Source organism: Orcinus orca, chromosome 3 (genome assembly GCF_937001465.1).
Source record: "Orcinus orca chromosome 3, mOrcOrc1.1, whole genome shotgun sequence".
In the NCBI taxonomy this organism is placed as follows: Eukaryota; Metazoa; Chordata; class Mammalia; order Artiodactyla; family Delphinidae; genus Orcinus; species Orcinus orca.
In genome coordinates this window covers 139247438-139268328 of record NC_064561.1, presented here as the reverse complement: position 1 = coordinate 139268328, position 20891 = coordinate 139247438, and the positions used below count along the sequence as shown (strand labels likewise).

General features: G+C 39.0%; 1 protein-coding gene across 9 annotated transcripts in view; it reads right to left on the bottom strand.

The window, feature by feature from the left end:
* PDE4D (phosphodiesterase 4D) overlaps positions 1 to 20891 on the bottom strand; it is a 1454760-nt gene that overhangs the window by 147681 nt on the left and 1286188 nt on the right. The window contains exon 8 of one of the 9 annotated variants that reach the window (XM_049707914.1): positions 9458 to 10596. The exons of the other annotated variants lie outside the window; for them this stretch is intronic. Coding sequence (XP_049563871.1) covers positions 10553 to 10596 — 44 coding nt within the window. The 3' untranslated portion in view covers positions 9458 to 10552. Of the gene's footprint in view, positions 1 to 9457; positions 10597 to 20891 lie in introns of those variants that run through there. 9 annotated transcript variants of the gene reach the window in all.

The following is a 20891-nucleotide window of genomic DNA, read 5'->3' as shown; positions in this document are numbered from 1 at the left end:
TACTTTGGCAAGCAGTAGGAATAGTTGTTTTCTCTAGGAAATTTCTAACCTTTCAAACACAGCAGAGATGTTATAGGCATTATAAATTCAATTAAACAGGGTCCCTGGTCCCAGGATGATGGTTAGAACTCTTTTTCTTTTTCTTGCCACTCCATTTAATGTAGTTGGAACCAAGGAAAGAAGTGTGAAACTCCAGCAATATTAAGATAAGTTGAAATTCTGGGCCAGGAAGTATAACCCTCTCTGGTCTGGGCTCATTTTCCAGAAAGGCCTGTCATTGGTATAGGAGGATAAAGTCCATTCAAGTTTTATTTATCTCATTATTCTGATAGTTCATTCATTCTTTCAACACATATAATATCATCTGTGTGCCAGGCACTGTGACACATGTGACAGGGATGACATGTCGAGCAAGATCCCTGCCCTAAGATGACCCACTGTAACATACTGTTGAAATAGAGGTTTTAGCATTCATTTTCCAAATCTCTATGTACCAAAGGATGAATAAGAAGAAGCAAATAACATCAATTTATTCACAGATTTTTTTTATCCATTCATTCAAGAAACATTTACTGGGGACTTCGCTGGTGGCGCAGTGGTTAAGAATCCTCCTGCCAATGCAGAGGACACGGGTTCCCACATGCCTCGGAGCAACTAAGCCCGTGCGCCACAACTACTGAGCCTGTGCTCTAGAGCCCTCGAGCCACAACTACTGAGCCCGTGTGCCACAACTACTGAAGCCCACGTGCCTAGCGCCCGTGCTCTGCAACAAGAGAAGCCACCTCAATGAGAAGCCTGTGTGCCACAATGACGAGTAGCCCCCACCCACCACAACTAGAAAATGCCAGCACGCAGCAACGAAGACCCAATGCAGATAAAAAAAAAAAAAAAATTTACGAAAGATCTACCATGTAATAGATGTCACACCAAGTGCCAGGAAACAAGGATAAAAGATACTGAGGCATCCAGAGATCATATGAGAAAGATGACTGGCTACAGAAATATTTTAAAAGCCTAACTGGTAAAAAGCACCCTAAACAAAGTTGAATTAGAACAAGGAAAACAAAATGTTTGCATACAAGGCTCATTTTCTTAACAAAACATTAACGTGTTGATAAAAAAATATATACAAAACTCCCGAAAGGATAACTGTTTTAAAGAATCTTTTACATTCATTTTAAAAAGTGGAAAAAAGGTGACCAATAAATATATGAAAACGTGACCAACCTCATTTATGATGAAATTAGACTGGCAAAATATTCTGTTTGTGAATTCCAGAGTCAGTGGGCGTGGGAATACAACAATTTCTTAGGCTGATCATGGGATTCTAACTTGAAGTAGTATTTTTGGAAGACAGCTTGGCAACATCCATGAAATTTTTAGATGCAATTTCACTGCTAAACACTTATTCAATGAACATACAAAAGGACACAAAAATGTTCAGGTAGAAGGAAGCTCACAGTGTTATTTGTAGTAGTAAAAAACTGGAAATGATCTACAGGTCTATCAATAGCATTAAATGGATTATTGCACATACATAGGGAAATACCATGTGTCAGGTAATAAGAATAAGATGTAGATCATTATTTATATAAACACATACAGAAGAGCCGGAAGATATACTGTTACATTAAAAAGAGCATGGTGCAGAATAGTATGCGTAGTACTCTCTGGAAGGATATGCAAGAAACTAGTAACACTTTAGACTGTCATGATCCATCAATTAGAATTGGTACAAGGGACACCTATATGCTTTCCTGCTCTCTCACGTGATAACGTTTACTGTAAGTGGGCTCTCTCTGAAGGATGTACTGGTCCAAGATCTTTGAAGATTTGCATACAGCTTGAATCACGAAGAAATGAAGATCAATACATGTTTTTAAAGGAATGAGGACTTAAAGAGGGCCGAGAGAGAGAGACAGAGAGAGAGAAGCATAGTAACAAAGGGTAGGTAGGGGAATCAACTCATCCCAATTTGCCCAGGACTTTCCTAGTTTTAGTCCTGAATGTCCCACATGCCGGAAGCTCTTCAGTCCCAGGCCATGTGGAACTGCTGGTCTCCGGAGCCAACCCTGAAGTTACTACAGAGACTTATGCATTTACTGAAGGCATAGGAGAAGCTGACATACTTTCTTTCCTGCCCACATTCCAGCTTCCCTGTACCTCTACCTATATGTCAAAGGGTCCACACAATTTTCCCTATCCCAGAATTCCACCTCTATCCTTTGGTGCAAGAATTTTGAGTTTGCTTTGGTGATGTCACCTTTGGGATTAGGATCTAAAACTGGGGGTTTTCTGGAGTTTGTATACAGTTTTCCAGCAAAAAAGAAGCTATTGTGAAAGAACTGGGAGGGAAGGAATTTGGATCTGAGGGGGAAAAAAAGTTATTTGTAGGTCTGGGAATAATAAATCCAAAGAGGTTTTCAAGGTGACAAAAAACTTCATGGTATGGATGGGAAGGGATAAACCCATATTCATCAGAAAAAGTGAACTGATATCTATGAAATTAAGTGAAATAAAAATGGGGGTCCATCTTAGGGGAAAACTCTCCAAACAAAACACACCAACCCTTAGGAACCACTGGATGTAACCAACAATGTGGATGCTTCTTCTGACACTGTCTATATGACCCAGGACACTCTGGAGGGAGTAACTAACAGCAGAAGACTTAAATTATCCCCAGTGGCAGGTGCCGTGGTGTGTGCACGCGATCGCCCTCATCAACCCTAACAAGGGTTAAGGAGAAGTCCCTGGGGAATCTCATTGTTTACAGTGTCCATGGCAAGAGGGAAGCCAAACATTGGGGACACATGTTACTTCCCTTTGGTCCCTGAAAGCGGGTAATGTTTCCGATTTGGGAACAAGGGCATCAGAAGCATAGCTATTCAGTGCATGTGTTTCTCATGACGATGTTGGTATTCCTCTCGTGTATGTCCCGTCCCCGCAGTAACCATTTACTGAAGGAAAGCTGAAGCCGTTTCAGCTTGGTTGCATTTTCTAAGATTTCCTACAGAAAAAAATGCTCACTGTGATTTACAAGCTATCTAGTCTCCGGCCTTCAACACTTTTGCCCTTTAGTGGGTGGGTGTGTTGCTTTTTGCATTGATATATCAGCAGCCTCTGCCACTTCTTCAAAGCCATGCAATCCTTTAGCTAATATTTGCTAGGGGGTGGGCGCTGGAATTTCACAGATGAGGAAGACACAGATTTCAGTCCCAGGAGGTAATGGTACATGAAGGAAAAGACAAGACAACTAATACTAGGACATTGTAAGATGAAAGAGGTGTGTCCTTGATTTTATGGACATAGAGAAGAGGAAAGCTTAAACTCAGGAAGAAGTCAGAAATCGCCATTTTAAGGGGAAAGGAGGGACCCTCCAGTTTCTGTAAGAGATGAGGGTGGGGAAGACTTCCAAGGGTGGCAGAACAGTATAAGCATAAGCTACAGAGGTGTGGGAGAGCAGAGCTTGATCAGGAAACTACAAACTGCGGACTGGAATCGGGGGCAGGGGGGCACAGGATGGAAGGAAGGAACTTGAACCGGTTTAAGTGAGAGCAGACAGTGAGGGGAAGGTGGAAGAAAGGGCAGTCATTAACTGAGAATTCATTTTGTACCAGACTTTTTATATTTGGTATCTCGTGTGATTATTCCAATAACCTCCTAACAACGTCTGTTACTCCATCATGCAGATGAGGAAACAGAAGATGAGAAAGGTTATACACCTGGGCTGACCCACAATTTGAGGTCAGGTGTATTTAATACCAAAGCCCCTGGTCATTTTATTACAGGACACTGAAAGGTAAAGAAGCCTAAACCTTCCCCTGAAGGCACTGAGGACTCTGACGGTATCAGCAGGAGAGAGATATGATCAGAACTGCATTTTAGAAAAAAATTACTCTGACAGTTACATTCAGGAGGGGGAACTTAAGCCAGGGAAAACTGGGAGGGAGCTTTCCCAGGAGGAGAGAGAAACATTTTTTTTTTCTTTCTTTTTTTTTTTGCAACAAAGGTCAGTATCTCATGGCTCGTACAGAAAAGTTGAGGATTTCTTAGGACTTGATTTGGTCATTCTTGCATTTATGTTTAGAAACATGCAAGTGTGAAATGTAACTTACAAAACTGATGAAGTTGGATCCTGGAAACTCTGGTCCATCTTAGAGGGGAGTGGAGTTGGGGGAGGGGTTAGAGGGCTAAATAATGATAAATTTCCAAAATTGAGAAACACAAAATGCATACAGATACAGTCCCATATAGATGGCCGGGCTGGCAGAAGACATCCATTCTTCTTAAGGGCAACAGCTGGAAACACTGGGAAAAGATGAAGCAGTTGCAACTTGCACTGATGTAATTAATGCCAAGGGTTATTATACTCCTGTTAAGTGATCCTACTACTTTAGAAGTTTAAGGTGATGGCTGGCCTAAGAGCTTTCTTTAGCAGTATGTCTCAGTGTAGCTATAAATTTCCATTAAGTCATGTCCTGCAAATTAGGTCTAGTTAAAGAGCTCAGGAATAGGAGAGGGGAGTGGATTGGGATCTTCACTCAGGGCTGGCAAAGTTAATTTACTTCTTGAATTAAAAATTTGACAGTATTATAATGCCTCTTTGGATTGGAAATATATCTTTTTCAGATATACATTGATTTTGCACAAATGAAGGAGGTAAACCAAAAAACACCAAAAAGTGTTGTTCTTAAAGACTGCTTTGTCATAAGCTCTAGTCCAGAAGGCTAGAAATTGTTTTTGAAAGAATTAGAAAAACATTTTTCAGTGAAAATTTTGCGGCTTGATCTTGTTCAGAAATACATGTTCTGTTGTATACATATAAGATATACACAGACATCTGTACTTTATAGTAGGCGAAAGTGTTTGCACCAGAGGATCAAGATTTTGAGATGGCAAGCAAATATTCTTATCATCAAGATATGGTTACAGGAACTAAAGAAGTAGTAATATTCCTCGACGTGATTCTGTCATAAAAGGTTAAAACCTTTACCAGATTTACATCTCAGAGTCAAGGAGACAGTCATTCTTTGAAGGTTGCAAAAGTCTGGCTAGATTCAGGAATAATCAGTGTTCCTTTGAAGGGAAACTTTGTTCCTTTGAAGGTAAAAATTATACCTATGCATAGGTATTCTACTTGTAAAATCAGAAAGAATCCTCCATCTATAAAGTGTAAGTAGTTTACACATACTGTAAGTGGACATTTTACTTGTGTGGCAGAAAGAAAGTTCCAGAGGTTTCAGGATCTACAGGTAGTAAAAAAAATGCAATATAACTGGTGAAACGGCAACCAGTCTGGTGATCTTTAAACTCCTAATAAAAAACATTTCCTACAAACACTGTTACTTGAAAACTCACAATTAGATAATCATTTCTTTGCACCTACAAAATAGAAATATCCCTCAAAGTAAATTATACCACAGTCTAAATAATCTTTCAGTTCCTTTTCTGCAACTAACCTGCTTGCCCAAATGAGCTTGACAGCAATTTTCAGGAAGTTCACACCTAAAACTATCTTTAAAAAGTAGTTTCGGCTACACCTGTAATTCACTGATGAGGCCCAGAGAGGTAAAACAATTTTTTCAAGGTCACAAAGCCATAATCTGTCATTAACAAAATCAAGACTATGGACAACTTCGGGATCTTGTTTCTTGATGTTTTGTTGGTCCTGAGGCAGTTCCTGAGGGCCCTGTCCTGGAAAGTAAATGAGGTAAAGAGGCAACCAGGTGGGGCTTGTGGCCCCTGGCCACACTTCACCTCAAGCAGGTCTGCTGTGTTACACAGAGTTATATACCGGGCTTCTTTCTGAATAACACTGATTTGAAGGAAGACATCTTCTGCTAAATGAAATTTTTAAATGAGAACATGCAGGACCTTGCTGATAGATTGGGCATGTGGAAGAGAAGATGTCCCGACATCTGTGGGCACTCCATGTTCCAGAAGGCCAGAACCCTGTCCTACTCATCTTGGAGTTTTCCCCAGAATCTAACTTGGTGTCTTGGGGCCTCATTGTTATAGGGTCTGGAGGTTCTTGTAGTTATACCTCCAGGGGATCCCTTCTGACCTCAGATGATTTTCTAATTATCTTCTTGTTTTCTTCCACAGACCCATGGGATGTGGCTAGCTTGTGTCTCTTAAGGCCAGCCCTGACTTTTTTTGTGACACACCTACTTTCAGGTTAGGGACACAATCTCCTAAACTGGACCCACCTTTTTGTTTCTGCACAAGCCTTGAAACTCATGTGACCGACTGACTGACTGAATATGGGTTGATAATAACTGCAGGGAAAGAGATAAGAGATAGTAAATGTAACAATGATGAAATGACGAGGTCATAGCATTCCTGATGTGTTAGGAAGGTAAATGAGTTCAACCTCATTTCCCACTAGTCTTAGAAATTTTTATGATTGCTTTCTCTCTTCTTTTGTTTACTATTTTATTCCTGGGCTACATTTCATCTTTTCCTACCTATAAGGAGAGTCTAAATTTTCTTTCTCCCAACCTCCAAGCTCTCCAACCTCACTTTCCTTCCTCTTTCAATTCTAATTGCAAATTAGGTCAAGAAGGCTTACAACAGTCCCAGACATTATGTAGTATTTCCATCTCAAAGCAAACTCCAGGTTGTAATCTTCAAATTTAAAGTCCTTTTCACAGTTTTACTGCGGGGGCGGGGGGGGGGGGGGTTGGGGGGGGTGTTGGGGGTGGGGGGTTGGGGGTGGGGTGGGGGGGAGATACTTGACCTCAGGCAATTAGTGACTAAGTGACTTGTTTTCTTGCTAAGTTTTGCCTAAAGGTGGGCCCTTTTTAGAAGCATACAAAGGGTAGAAACCACACCAATTAGTGGCTCTCAAGCTGCGTGGGGGTCTGAGAAAAGTTTTCTATTAACACTTTTCTAATGTATATTTTCACTTCAATAAGTATCTTTAAAAATTATGCTTCTCCCATCATGAAGACCAAAATCTCTTTTGCAGAGATCATCACAATTAAAAGATCTTCCATAGAATAAGACTTTTTAAAGTTAGTGTCTCCATTTTTCAGAAGTCTTTCCTGAAGGTATTTGCTTGGGGAATATGAAAGAAATTTTTCCTACTAAAATGGGATTTAATAACGATTATAAAGAATGATCTGTAAGTAATGGATTAGAAATGGGAATAGAAAGTAGGATTGGGAAACATGTCCTAAAATTTATATTCATAAAAAACACTTAGTGCCTAAAGAGGCACTAAGTTACTTTTCCTTCCCTTCCTTTTCCCTCACCCCTTCCTTTCTTCCCCTTCCCACCCTCCCTCTTTTTCTCCATCCTTCATGCTTCCTAGAACCCTTAAATGCTCAGTTATGCTCAGTTATCTCCATCCTTCATGCTTCCTAGAACCCTTAAATGCTCAGTTATCTTCAAACTCCAGTCAATTTGATTTGCTTTTACAGTAAGGGTAAAAGGGTTCCACTTTGAAGAAAACTAAATTTCAATGTCACCATCAATAAATCAACTAAAGAATCAAGGAAATTTATAGCATGGGCAGAGAAATTGATTTAGCACAGGGATTAAGAGGTTATTGAGTCAGCCAGATGCAGTCTGGACTCCAGCTCCACCATGTGTGTCCTTGAGAGAGTTAAACTACACATCCTCCTACAAACAATGGGGATAACACTATCCATCTCCAAGTGTAATTGTGAAGATTAAATGATAATGTGTTCATAAAAAGCTTAGATATGCCTGGAACATAGTAAGTACTCAACAAATATAATTAATATAGTGTTAACATTATAATATACTATTCATATCATTGCAAAGTAATAAAGCAAAGGACACTCCAGTATTCTACCTAATTATGCAAATGAGTATGCAATAATTTAATTCATGTGCTTCTACTGTGTTTTACAATTATCTCACTCAAGTGAGATAATTTTGTAAAAACTACTGGATGCTCCTGCCAAGTTAGATCTTAGTATCAATAATGAATTGGGAGCAGAAGCAAGAAGAACTACAGTCCTGCAGCCTGTGGAACAAAAAACACATTCACAGAAAGATAGACAAGATGTAAAGGCAGAGGGCTATGTACCAGATGAAGGAACAAGATAAAACCCCAGAAAAACAACTAAATGAAGTGGAGATAGGCAACCCTCCAGAAAAAGAATTCAGAATAATGATAGTGAAGATGATCTAGGACCTCGGAAAAAGAATGGAGGCAAAGATCAAGACGATGCAAGAAATGTTTAACAAAGACCTAGAAGAATTAAAGAACAAACAAACAGAGTTGAACAATACAATAACTGAAAGGAAAAATACACTAGAAGGAATCAATAGCAGAATAACTGAGGCAGAAGAACGGATAAGTGACCTGGCAGACAGAATGGTGGAATTCACTGCTGCGGAACAGAATAAAGAAAAAAGAATGAAAAGAAATGAAGACAGCCTAAGAGACCACTGGGATAACATTAAATGCAACAACGTTAACATTATAGGGGTCCTAGAAGGAGAAGAGAGAGAGAAAGACCCAAGAAAATATTTGAAGAGATTATAGTTGAAAAATTCCCTAACATGGGAAAGGAAATAGCCATCCAAGTCCAGGAAGCACAGCGAGTCCCATACAGGATAAACCTAAGGAGAAACATGCCAAGACACATAGTAATCAAATTGGCAAAAATTAAAGACAAAGAAAAATTATTGAAAGCAGCAAGGGAAAAACAACAAATAACATACAAGGGAACTCCCATAAGGTTAACAGCTCATTTCTCAGCAGAAACTCTACAAGCCAGAAGGCAGTGGCATGATATACTTAAAGTGATGAAAGGGAAGAACCTACAACCAAGATTACTCTACCAGGCAAGGATCTTATTCAGATTCGACGGAGAAATCAAAAGCTTTACAGACAAGCAAAAGCTAAGAGAATTCAGCACCACCAAATCCAGCTCTACAACAAATGCTAAAGGAACTTCTCTTAAGTGGGAAACACAAGAGAAGAAAAGGACCTACAAAAACAAGCTCAAAACAATTAAAAAAATGGTAATAGGAACATACATGTCGATAATTACCTTCAATGTAAATGGGTTAAATGCTCCAACCAAAAGACACTGGCTTGCTGAATGGACAGAAGAACAAGACCCATATATACGCTGTCTACAAGAGACCTACTTCAGACCTAGGGACACATACAGACTGAAAGTGAGGGTACAGAAAAAGATATTCCATGCAAATGGAAATCAAAAGAAAGCTGGAGTAGCAATAGTCATATCAGATAAAATAGAGTTTAAAATAAAGAATGTAAAAAATAAATTAATTAATTAATTAAAGAATGTAACAAGAGACAAGGAAGGACACTACATAATGATTAAGGGATCAATCCAAGAAGAAGATATAACAGTTATAAATATATATGCACCCAACATAGGAGCACCTAAATACATAAGGCAACTGCTAACAGCTATAAAAGAGGAAATTGACAATAATAGTGGGGGACTTTAACACCTCACTTACACCAATGGACAGATCATCCAAACAGAAAATTAATAAGGAAACACAAGCTTTAAATGACACAATAGACCAGATAGATTTAATTGATATTTATAGGACATTCCATCCAAAAACAGCAGATTACGCTTTCTTCTCAAGTGCGCACAGAACATTCTCCAGGATAGATCACATCTTGGGGTCACAAATCAAGCCTCAGTAAATAAAGAAAATTGAAATCACATCAAGCATCTTTTCTGACCACAATGCTATGAGATTAGAAATCAATTACAGGGAAAAAAACGTAAAAATCACAAACACATTGGAGGCTAAAGAATACATTACTAAATGACTGAGAGATCACTGAAGAAATCAAAGAAGAAATCAAAAAGTACCTAGAGACAAATGACAATGAAAACATGACGATCCAAAACCTATGGGATGCAGCAAAAGCAGTTATGAGAGGCAAGTTTATAGCAATACAAGCCTACCTCAAGAAACAAGAAAAATCTCAAATAAATAACCTAACCTTACACCTAAAGGAACTAGAGAAAGAAGAACAAACAAAACCCAAAGTTAGCAGAAGGAAAGAAATCATAAAGATCAGAGCAGAAATAAATGAAATAGAAAAAAAGAAAACAATAGCAAAGATCGATAAAATTCAAAGAACTAAACTGGTTCTTTGAGAAGATAAACAAAATTGATAAACCTTCAGCTGGACTCATCAAGAAAAAGAGGGAGAGAACTCAAATCAGTAAAATTAGAAATGATAAAGGAGAAGTTACAACAGATACCACAGAAATTCAGGGCATCCTGGGAGACTACTACAATTGATTCTATGCCAGTGGAATGGACAGCCTGGAAGAGATGGACAGATTCTTGGAGGGGTGTAGGCTTCCGAGACTGAACCAGAAGGAAGTGGAAAGTGTGAACAGACCGATCACAAGTGGTGGGGTTGAAACTGTGATTGAAGGTCTTCCAACGGGCAGGGGTCCAGGACTGGGTGGCTTCACAGGTGAATTCTGTTGTTTGGAGAGGAGCTAGCACCTGTCCTTCTCAGACTCTTCCAGAGGGTTGCAGAAGAGGGAATACTCCCAAACTCATTCTATGAGGCCATCATCACCCTGATACCAAAACCAGACAAAGATACTACAAAAAAAGAAAATTGCAGACCAACGTCACTCATGAATATGGATGCAAGAATCCTCATCAAAATATTAGCAAACAGAATGCAACAACACATTAAAAGGATCATGCACCATGATGGGGTAGGATTTGTCTCAGGGATGCAAGGATTCTTCAGTATATGCAAATCAATCAATGTGATGCACCATATTGACACACTGAAGACTGGAAACCATATGGTCATCTCAATGGATGCAGAGAGGGCTTTTGACAAAATTCAACACCCATTTATGATGGAGGCTCTCCGGAGAGTGGGAATGGAGGGAACCTACCTCAACGTAATGGAGGCCATGTGCAACACGCCCACAGCAAGCATCATTCTCAATGGTGAAGGGCTGGGGGCATTTCCTCTGGGATCAGGAGCAGGGCGGGGATGTCCACTCTCACCACTATTATTCAACATGGTTTTGGGGGTCCTGGCTATGGCAATCAGAGAGGAAGGAGGGATAAAAGGAATACAAATTGGAAAAGAAGAGGTGAGACTGTCACTGTTTGCAGATGACATGATACTGTGCATGGAGAGTCCTAGGCATGCCACTGGAGAGCTACTAGAGCTAGTCAATGAATTTGGTGGAGTTGCAGGATGCAAAATTGATGCACAGAGATCTCTTGCACTCCTATACACTAATGATGAAGGATCTGAAAAAGAAGTTAGGGAGGCACTCCCATTTGCCATTGCAACAGAGAGAGTAAAATACCTAGGAATGGACCTACCTAGGGAGACAAAAGACCTGTATGCAGAAAACTATAAGAAACTGATGAAAGAAATTAAAGATGATACCAACAGATAGAGAGATATACCATGTTCTTGGATTGGAAGAATCAATATTGTGAAAATGACTATACTACCCAAAGCAATCTACAGATTCAATGCAATCTCTGTCAAATTACCAATGGCATTTTTTACAGAACTAGAACAAAACATCTTAAAATTTGTATGGAGACACAAAAGGCCCTGAATGGCCAAAGCAGTCTTGAGGGAAAAGAACAGAGCTGGAGGAATCAGACTCCCTGACTTCAGACTATACTACAAAGCTACAGTAATAAAGACAATATGGTACTGGCACAAAAACAGAAATATAGATCAATGGAACAGGATAGAAAGCCCAGAGATAAACCCACGCACCTATGGTCAACTAATCTATGACAAAGGAGGCAAGGATATACAATGGAGAAAAGACAGTCTCTTCAATAAGTGGTGCTGGGAAAACTGGACAACTACATGTAAAACAATGAAATTAGAACACTCCTTAACACCATACACAAAAATAAACTCAAAATGGATTAGAGACCTAAATGTAAGATCGGGCACTATAAAACTCTTAGAGGAAAACACAGGAAGAACGCTCTTTGACATAAATCACAGCAAGATCTTTTTTGATCCACCTCCTAGAGTAATGGAAATAAAAACAAAAATAAACAAATGGGACCTAATGAAAACTTCAAAGCTTTTGCACAGCAAAGGAAACCATAAGACGAAAAGACAACCCTCAGAATGGGAGAAAATATCTGCAAATGAATCAACAGACAACAGATTAATCTCCAAAATATATAAACAGCTCATGCAGCTCAATATAAAAAAAACAAACAACCCAATTAAAAAATGGGCAGAAGACCTAAACAGACATTTATCCAAAGAAGACATACAGATGGCCAAGAAGTACATGAAAAGCTGCTCAACATCACTAATTATTAGAGAAATGCAAATCAAAACTACAATGAGGTATCATCTCACACCGGTTAGAATTGGCATCACCAGAAAATCTACAAACAACAAATGCTGGAGAGGGTGTGGAGAAAAGGGAACCCTCTTGCACTGTTGGTGAGAATGTAAATTGACACAGCCACTATGGAGAACAGTATTGAGGTTCCTTAAAAAACTAAAAATAGAATTACCATATGATCCAGCAATCCCACTACTGGGCATATGCCCAGAGAAAACCATAATCAAAAAGACACATGCACCCCAATGTTCATTGCAGCACTACTTACAATAGCCAGGTCATGGAAGCAACCTAAATGTCCATCGACAGACGAATGGATAAAGAAGATGTGGTACATATATATGATGGAATATTACTCAGCCATAAAAAGGAACGAAATTGGGTCATTTGTAGAGACGTGGATGAATCTAGAGACTGTCATGCAGGGTGAAGTAAGTCAGAGAGAGATAAAGAAATATCATATATTAATGTGTATTTGTGGAACCTAGAAAAATGGTACAGATGAACCAGTTTGCAGGGCAGAAACTGAGACACAGATGTAGAGAACAAATGTATGGACACCAAGGGGGGAACGTGGCGGGAGTGGGGGTGGGTGGTGGGATGAAATGGGAGGTTGGGATTGACATGTACACACTAATATGTATAAAATGGATAACTAATAAGAACCTGCTGTATAAAAAAATAAGTAAAATAAAATTCAAAAATTCAAAAAAAAAATAATGAATTGGTAGGCTTTGAACTTGGGAAGGTGCAACTCAGTCTCAAGAATTGCACAGGGTTAATGTTGGTTCACTGCTTGTCACAATGTGTGCTTCCATCCCTGAAGCTGGCTAGCAAAGGAGAATTAGGCAAAGGTACTTCAATTTCCTCATGATCATGTGCTTTCACTTTAATCCAATTATAGAGGTTTGCTGCATGTTTTGCAGATCACAAATCCAAAAAAAGGAACCATTAGGAACTCCTCTATGGTTAATAAAAAGGAAACATCTTTCTAATGACTTTATTAGTCTAATTTTATTTTGGTAAAGAGAAAATAATTCTTCTCTTATCCTTAACCAAGACGGCCAGTTGTGTGGAAATCCAAATGTGCTGTGGGTAAGGAAATGTGAGTTTTGGCCACTGACCAGCTGTGACCACTGACTATTGAGATGAGTCACTTGCCTTGTCTCTAATCTGGACCTTGCATCGATGATCAGTGAGGTCCTTTCCTGCGCTAACAGCCCATTATTTCACACCAAGTGACTTTCCCAGATGAACTAGAAGGCTGTAAATGGTATACTCACAGAAGATAGAATGAGACCAAAATATAAAAATAAAAAATCAATGAACGCTATTCATTAGATTCTTCAATGAGAAAAAAAGATGAGTGGTGTTTTGAATGTTAATCTTCACAATATTTCAGCTGTTAAAATTACCTTCATAATTAATTGGCTGCATATAACAGGGATTTGTGTGTCTTCAGCAAGCATTTTTGAGCACGTGACAGTGTATAAAGTTTGTATCTAGGTGTCTTGGACTTTGACAAAGTTTGGCTTCAATAAATTCTATCCTGCAGCAGCATGCAATCAAGTAGGCAGGTAAGAAAAATACAGATTTAATATAAATTCTTTAAAAGGTGACGTATAAATCACATCAAAACAAATGATCAGCCTAGTTAGACTGACTTAGGGTTATGACATAAATAGTTTATATGTTTAACACAGTTCTTCAGATTTCCCTGCTAGAGACTCTCCCCCTTTAACAATGAAAGATTCCTATCCAGAAGTTACTTTTTGTTGTTGTTATTTTATAGATGTCCTTGCTCTTTTAAAGAGATGTTAAAATGTGTGGTTTTTTATTAGAGAATACATATACCATGAAAGATAGGAAGTTGGAAAATGCAGAAAAAAAAATATTTTAATCTTAAAGAAAACAAAGGGTGGATTTAATCGAATGACCATTTTCAAGTACAAAGTTGTCTTAGGCATTCTCCATATGGTCTCATTTAATCTTTGTAATAACACATGGTATTATCACCATACTATGTGACAGATGATAGAAATGAGGCTCATGGATGGCCAGTGATTTTCCTGAATTCACGCAGTAAATAAATCGGGGAGGTGGAATTAAACCCAGGTTTGGCAGGCTCCCAAATTCATGCTCTTCCACTCTTTCCTGCTTCCTTTCATCCTCAGTGCTTGTCTGGAATTGGGCTTAGGGTGAGGTAGGCGGGGGCAGAGTGGGGAGTCCCGGTTCACATCTTATGGACAAAGATTATGAGAAAATAATACTATGAGATTTACTGACCAGCTTGGGTTACTAAAAATGTACATTCACCTTCCTAGTATGATTTTTAGAAAATCAGATTCCCAATGAATGAATTTTAAATGCAATTTTACATTCTCCAGCAAACAATGTACTAGGTATGGGCTTCCCTGGTGGTGCAGTGGTTGAGAATCCGCCTGCCAATGCAGGGGACACGGGTTCGGGCCCTGGTCTGGGAAGATCTCACATGCTGTGGAGCAACTAAGCCTGTGCACCACAACTACTGAAGCCCATGAGCCTAGAGCCCATGCTCCGCAACAAGAGAAGCCACCGTAATGAGAAGCCTGTGCACCGCAACAAAGAGCCCCCGCTCTCTGCAACTAGAGAAAGCCCGTGTGCAGCAACGAAGACTCAACGCAGCCAAAAATAAATAAATAAATAAATAAATTTATTTTAAAAAAAAAAAGAATATACTAGGTATAAGCCATTCCTAGAGGTATAAGAAATCTACTGAATTAAGCAAGAAAAACATTATGCCAGAGATGCAAAGGGTGAAAGAAAGATATCTTCTGTCTAATGATATTAAGCCCTAAATGAAAATTGCTGATTGCATTCACACAATTCCATGTCCAGGCAAATTATGCAGAGTGTCTAATGAATATAAACATATTTACAAATATATTTTAAGAAAAACTTAAAATATGTGTCTGAAGACAATTTTAATAGGTTTTTTACAAAAAGCAAAATCCTGTTCTTATTTAAAAAAATAATAGTGGAAAAAAAAACTGCAGGAAGCTTTTTTTCCCCCTAATGATACCTTTCAAAATACTAAATAAGGTTAAACACTTTCCTATTATGTTTTTAAAAGGTTTTTAGAAAATACGTATTTTTTACTTGTATATGCATGAAATATATTTATATAATACACAAGATACTGTTAACATTTGATCCTTGCTAGAACACATTTTGAATTTTGAACCATGAGCATGTATTATCTATTTTCAGTTATTAAAAAAAAAAACAGTTCTAACTGTGAGGGGTAATTACTACAGGGAGTATAGGATAGAAATGTAACATGTTCAAAGCCACTGAAGAGAGTCATTTCTTTAAAGCAAGTAAATGAGTTAGTTGTTTCATCAAGAAATGGAAATGGAGACTTCCCTGGTGACACAATGGTTAAGAATCCACCTGCCAATGCAGCGGACACTGGTTCGAGCCCTGGTCTGGGAAGATCCCACATGCCGTGAAGCAACTGAGCCCATGCCCACAACTACTGAGCCTGCGCTCTAGAGCCCTTGAGCCACAACTACTGAGCCCACGTGAAGCCCACATACCTAGAGCCTGTGCTCCGAAACAAAGAGAAGCCACCACGATGAGAAGCCCACGCACCGCAACGAAGAGTAGCCCCCGCTCGCCGCAACTAGAGAAAGCCTGCGTGCAACAGTGAAGACCCAACATAGCCAAAAATAAATTTTAAAAAAAGAAATGGAAATGGTTTGACTCACTTTCTTCCAGATCAAATAATTCAGTCCAGCACAAACTGTTGAGTTTTGATACTTTTATTTCCAAACTGGATTTGGAGAGTTTCTCCTTATCCATATTCTGTCCAGAGCACAGCAGTAGGACTTAAATTGATAATATAATTAGATAAGGCTTTCTACAGGAAAACTGCAGAAAACAATTGCCTACAGCTTTATTTCCTGAGTAAAAAAGTTACCTTAATAAAATAAATAGAAATGTCATAAAGGATATACTCAGGTTAGAATTATATTTCCCTTGAACAATGCTTTCACATCTCTGGCCATGATGTCAACAGTTCCATGTAAAATTTAAAAAATTGAGTGTCTTTGATACTTCTGTTTTAAATATTCCTTACAACACAACAAAAGATAAATTCTTATGGTACGGTTGAGACTAGAGGACAAAAATTATTTTGAGCAGTAGAAAAGAAATACTTATCAAGAGTTTTCAGTTGGACTGGGGGAGACTTTTAAAAACTCAAATATTGTCTAAATCTTCAAGTTATTCCTAAGATGGAGTCAGTTTTGAATATTGATAAAATTAATTGCTTGTCCAAGCTGCCTACATTTTTCAATGAGTTGGGCAGTGGTGTGAAGACCAAATTGGCTAAATTGGAACACAGTGTTACTGGTCTACAATCTCACCTTGAGTGTGACCCCTGAAGATCACAAGTTTTGACACTGTTTAAATCTCTAGTCCTTTAATGATTCTCTAAATAAATGGCATTTAGAATTTCTTAAAGTCCTGCTTTTGTCTCCACAATTCTAGTTGGCTCTATAAATATTTATAAACTAAACTCAAGAGCTTTAACTTAGTAACTCTATTTCTTATTGTTGGTTTCTTTTTGCCAAAATTTCTATGCTTCTCTCCAACAATGTCCAGTGAGATGTGGTATTTATTTTTTCCCATAAAATTCTATTATTTGAAGAGTTTTTTCTTGGCCTTCCCATTCTCTAGTCTCCATAATCTTTCAAATAAGAGAGCCAGTTACAAATATCGCCCACTAAATCACATTAGGCCACCAGTGTGTAATTTATTGGCATGAGGGGATTTTCGGATGTCTTCCTAACTCAGCAGTCACTTGCATCATTCGTATCTGAGTTATTTCCTGTTTTTCTTAGCAGAGAGATGATTTGGTACTCAAGCCAATAACCTTAACTTGGTAATTTAGTCATGTCAAATGGAGGTATCCTCAATTAGAAAAAAACTGTATTTTCCTAAATTGCTGACGTTTACTTTGTTGGGATTTTGGTGGCAGTGACTTTAGAGCCCTGGTCCTACAATGTACAGGCCGTGTGTCCTTATTTCAATTGAGGGGAGAGGAGAAAAATTATATATGACAAGTGGGGCAAGAAGCACATTTACAAAAACTGAAGGAGACTTTTCTGTTTTCTTTTTACTGTAACTCCTCAAATACTGTCTAAACCCTCAGGTTATTCCTCTTCTCTAAGCTTCTGTGTCTCATTTGTATCATGGAGATAATAACGACAGACCTGAAGCTCACATGTATGAAAGTGAGAATTAACAACGCAGGTACAGAGCTTAGCCCGGCACGTGCATAGGAAGCTCAGAATACAAGTTATTTGTCATTATTTTAATTAGGTATTCGTTGTATTTTACATGTAACCTGTTCTCCCTGGAATAAATCCATCCCCAATGAAGACTTTTTAAAAGGAACTCCATAGATAATAGGTTATTCAGTGGACCTATAGTAAAGATCTACAGGAAATAAAACTGTTTACCAAAATACATATGCACATGTATACTATAATGTATAGAAATATATAGTATATAAAGTATATGTGTATATATATATATATATGTTTTTTTAAAGTTGGTTTGTTCTAAAAAATATTTCTATTACTCTAAAACCACACACCATCCAAACGCACCAATGATGTTTAACTATTGTTCAAAAGAAAAGCTGCCCAACATCAGGCTGTGAAATCCTGTAATGCTTTTGCTCAGCATGGACCTGGGCATCAAGATTATGTGTAAGAAATGCCAGACCTATTTGAGTAGTAATGGCAGTAATCATTGCCTAAACTGGGCCATCATCAGCTCACAGAACTTGGTGCTTTGAGCAAAGGTGTGAATTATTGCCCTCCCCCATTTCTGTAAGGGTACCCCTTAGTTTAAGAATACCACTTTCTCTTTAACACACATCCTCAGGCTTAACTAGGCAGAGAAGCGAACAGAAGAACTAGATGCACAAATGATCAGTGAATCTAAGTGAATGGTCTGCATTTGAGTCCAAAGCCAATTCCAAATTCAGTTCGATCAATAGTAAGCACTTCCTCTTAATCATTTAGCGGTCAACAGAAATTGCTAAGCCCTCCTTTCTGTAGTATTAAGTCCTTTCACTAAGTGACTGGGTTCTTTCAGGTGCTACCTTATTTGGAATTTAATTTGTCCTAACATTCCTCCAAGAGCTATCAGAGCACACCAAATCAGTGCGTTCCATTTAACTCCCAAACCGTGGAGAAGCTGGCTGCAACATCAGACCACACTATTAAAATTACCAGGGAACCCTAGAGTAGGAATTCCAGGCACAAGTTACAGTTTAGGGACAAATAAAGGTTTTAAGACCTTGAGTGATATTGGGATGGGGATTTAGGAGAATTTCAGAGTCTGAAAAAAACAGTCCTTAAGATTTTCATGTCAGGTTCTTATGGCTGGTTCTCTGTGGCTGTACTGGTTAGTTAAAAGACAAACGTAAACTTCGTCTTTCCCCAGCTCCTGGAATTTTTCTTGTCAATAGATTTGGGATCAAGCATGACTACAACTCAGAATGGCTTTGGCAGAGTTGTCCAAAAGGAAGCCCGTCCCTCCCCCATCATTGTATCTTGCAAAACAAACCCAACAGACTCATTCGTATAGAATTTTTTTTGTTTTAACCTGGATATCTTTTTGGTGCCATCTAAGCAATTACTTGGAAGTCTTCAGGTGAAATCCTGACTCTAGGGGTTTAAAATTCAAGTGCAGAAAGGAACACAGCCAGGGCTACCCAAGAGGCCCCAGGCATTCCAAATCTGAATGAATGTTTTGGAAATCTAGCAGGCTTAAGGGATTAGTCTAGAGTCCTACCACGTGGGAGGTCCAAATTCAGAGCCTTCAAGCTGAAAGGAAGATGTTCCAGTTTTTTTTTTGTTTTGTTTTTTTGTTTGTTTTTTTTTTTTGCGGTACGCAAGTCTCTCACTGTTGTGGCCTCTCCCGTTGCGGAGCACAGGCTCCGGACGCGCAGGCTCTGTGGCCATGGCTCATGGGCCCAGCTGCTCCACGGCATGTGGGATCTTCCCGGACCGGGGCACGAACCCTGTCCCCTGCATCAGCAGGCGGACTCTCAACCACTGCGGCACCAGGGCAGCCCGTTCCAGTTGTTTTGATGGAGGCAGAGAACCCAGTGCCCACCTTTCCAAGAGAGAGACCTTTTCTGGGTGGGACAGCCGGGAGCGAAGCTCCGAAGCAGGATCATCACAAACAGAAGAAATGGCTTTTGGGCTAAATTTGCTCATTCTTCTTGATTGGGTGACATGCCTCTGGAATCTTCTCAGAACACTCAGTTTGCTGGACGTAAGTATTTATTTTTGCAGGAGATGCCGGGAGCATGGGCAGACTGGGCTTCTTCTAGCCTGCCAGTCTCATAAAAATTTTCCTTCATATCACATACTTTAGTTTGGAATTTTATACTCAATGCTGTGATTATTTGATTAATACTGGCCCTTCTCCTGGCCCCCAATTATAGGGACTAAGACCAAGGATAAAGCCTCTTTGGGTCATCATTGGATCCCAAGAGCCTTGCTTAGGTCTGGCACATGGGAGACTATCAAGAAATTATTTGTTAAGAGAATGTCGTCCAAATTGTTGAATAGACCAAGTCTGGAGATCTAACTCAAAGGCAGGCAATTCACGGGCTCATTAGTAACCAATGGCCTATAATATACGAGGAGAATGAAAAATTGTCCTATTGTATTTGTAAATTTGTAGGTTCTGTTTACTTGTAACTATAAATGAGAAATTGCCAGTAAGGTAGTTGGTGTTAGGAGGTGTCAAAAAAAAAATGCATCTCTAGGTGGTTTGTAGTAAAACTGGGGCTGGAGAAGCTTTGGCAAAAGCCATGTGCAAGCTGGGACAACAAAAAAGCAGAGGATGAAGAGTGGAAGCGAGTCCACAAAAAGAAAACACACTGGACGTACCAAGCAAACAAACAAACGGCAGAGTCTCAAGAAAGATACTGTATGTCGTACAAGCAAAAGAGAAAGTTGAAGGTCTCTAGAATGTGATGATTCCTCAAAACTTTAACACCCTCATTCATTTCAGAATGACTTTTATTTTGACCTAGTTATTTCTGATAACCAAGCCAATCTGATCGTAATGTTACCATATGCTGATGAGGAACTTTTGTGAATTACTGTGTGAAGAGAAGATGCCTGCTCTTTGCCAGCAGCTTGGGAATCTGGAGTCCTTTCTTGGAACTCTTAGAGTATTTCCAGGCAAAGTCACCAAACAGCTTTGATTCAAGGAAATGAAACTCTTCTGTACTGACTGGTTGAAAATATGGTCACTTGAGTAAAATATAATTTTGTTCAAAGTACTACATCACGGTGTTCCCCTCAGCGTTTACTGAAATTGAATTATACATAGGAATTTTACTCGTCTTGGATCTCACAGTTCTGGGGTTGGTTTCTATCTGTTGCCTGGAGCTCACTTCCTGGTAGTGATCAGAGCGAGAGGCATTCTAGTCACTAGAGACCATCTGGAGTTCAACAG